At 38.6% G+C, this 1,280-nt stretch overlaps 1 protein-coding gene across 1 annotated transcript in view; it reads left to right on the top strand.

Annotated features, from left to right (window-relative positions):
- LOC115069635 (YEATS domain-containing protein 2-like) overlaps nucleotides 1-318 on the top strand; it is an 11,479-nt gene extending 11,161 nt beyond the window's left edge. Inside the window, exon 4 of the mRNA XM_029561721.1 lies at nucleotides 22-318. Within this exon, the coding sequence (XP_029417581.1) occupies nucleotides 22-141 (120 nt within the window). The 3' untranslated portion in view covers nucleotides 142-318. The remainder of the gene's footprint in view (nucleotides 1-21) is intronic.
- Nucleotides 319-1,280: the final 962 nt, after the last annotated feature.

The raw sequence follows: 1,280 nt of genomic DNA, 5'->3' as shown, positions 1-1,280 counted from the left end.
TTTGATTGTGATTTCTTTCAGGACACTTCTGGTGTTAGTGGTACCCATAAAAGAGAACTACATAATGCTGATCTCACAGGAGATGAGACCTCACGACTTTTTGTAAAGAAAACAATAGTAGTGGGTAATGTGTCCAAGTGAGTACCAGTTGAAATGTCTGGTTTCCATTATTCACTGTCATTAGCACTGTAATTAGCTCTCTTAAGATCATATTGCAGTAGGAACAAGCCTTGGGGACAGTCTTTTCCAAGGTCTTATTTTAAAAGTAAATGCTGGACTGGGCATGGTGACACATGCCTTTAATCCCAGCACTCAGGAGCCAGAGGCAGATGGATCTCTGTAAGTTCAAGACTAGCCTGGTCTCCATAATGAGTTCCAGGCCAGCTGAGACTACAGGGGGACCCCGTCTCAAAAAGACGACCCCCCCCCCAAACAAAACAAAACAAAGTAAATGCTATCCAGAGATTTTTCTTAGGGTAATCTTTTTTTTTTAATTATTTATTTACTAACCACATGATTAGAAGATGCATTTTATTACACAGTTAACATATTCAATAACAATATCCAGAGCAAAGATGCATCTCTTTCAAAATTGTAAATTTTTAGGCTTTACCTCCCTGGTTCCTTTTCATTGTCCTGGTTCCTGTAGTTATGTCTGATACACACTCACTTATAAGGATTTGGTACTAGGATCCACATATGAGGGAGAACATAAGTTGTTGTTTTTTTTTTTCTGAGCCTGTGTTACTTCACTTAGTATAACAGTTTCTAGTTCTATCCATTTACCGGCAAATTTCATGATTTCATCTTTCTTTACTGCTGAGTAAAACTTCATCATATAAATGAACCACATTTTCATTATCGACCCGTGAATTGAGGGACACTTAGGTTGCTTCCCATCTCTTAGCTATTGTGAAAAGAGCAGCAGCAAACATTGATGTACAAGTGACTTCAGTAGGATGAGTTCTTTGGGTGTATGCCAAGGAGCGGTAAAACTGTGTCAAATGGTAGGTTCATTTGTAGTATTTTAAGAGTTCTCCACACTGTTTCCATAGGGGTTGAACAAGTTTGCAATCCCACCAGCAGTGCATGAGCATTCCACTTTCCCCACATCCTCTCCAACATTTGGTATCATTTGCTCTCTTGATCTTAGCCAGTCTGACTGGGGTAAGATGAAATCTTAAAGTGGTTTTAATTTGCATTTCCCTAATTATTAGTGATGTTGAACACCTTTTAAGATGCTTCATAGCCATCTTTACTTCTTCTTTTGAGAACTCTCT

This window comes from Nannospalax galili, unplaced genomic scaffold, assembly GCF_000622305.1.
Source record: "Nannospalax galili isolate Female #2095 unplaced genomic scaffold, S.galili_v1.0 scaffold5834, whole genome shotgun sequence".
NCBI lineage: Eukaryota > Metazoa > Chordata > Mammalia > Rodentia > Spalacidae > Nannospalax > Nannospalax galili.
This window is presented reverse-complemented; position numbering and strand designations above follow the sequence as displayed.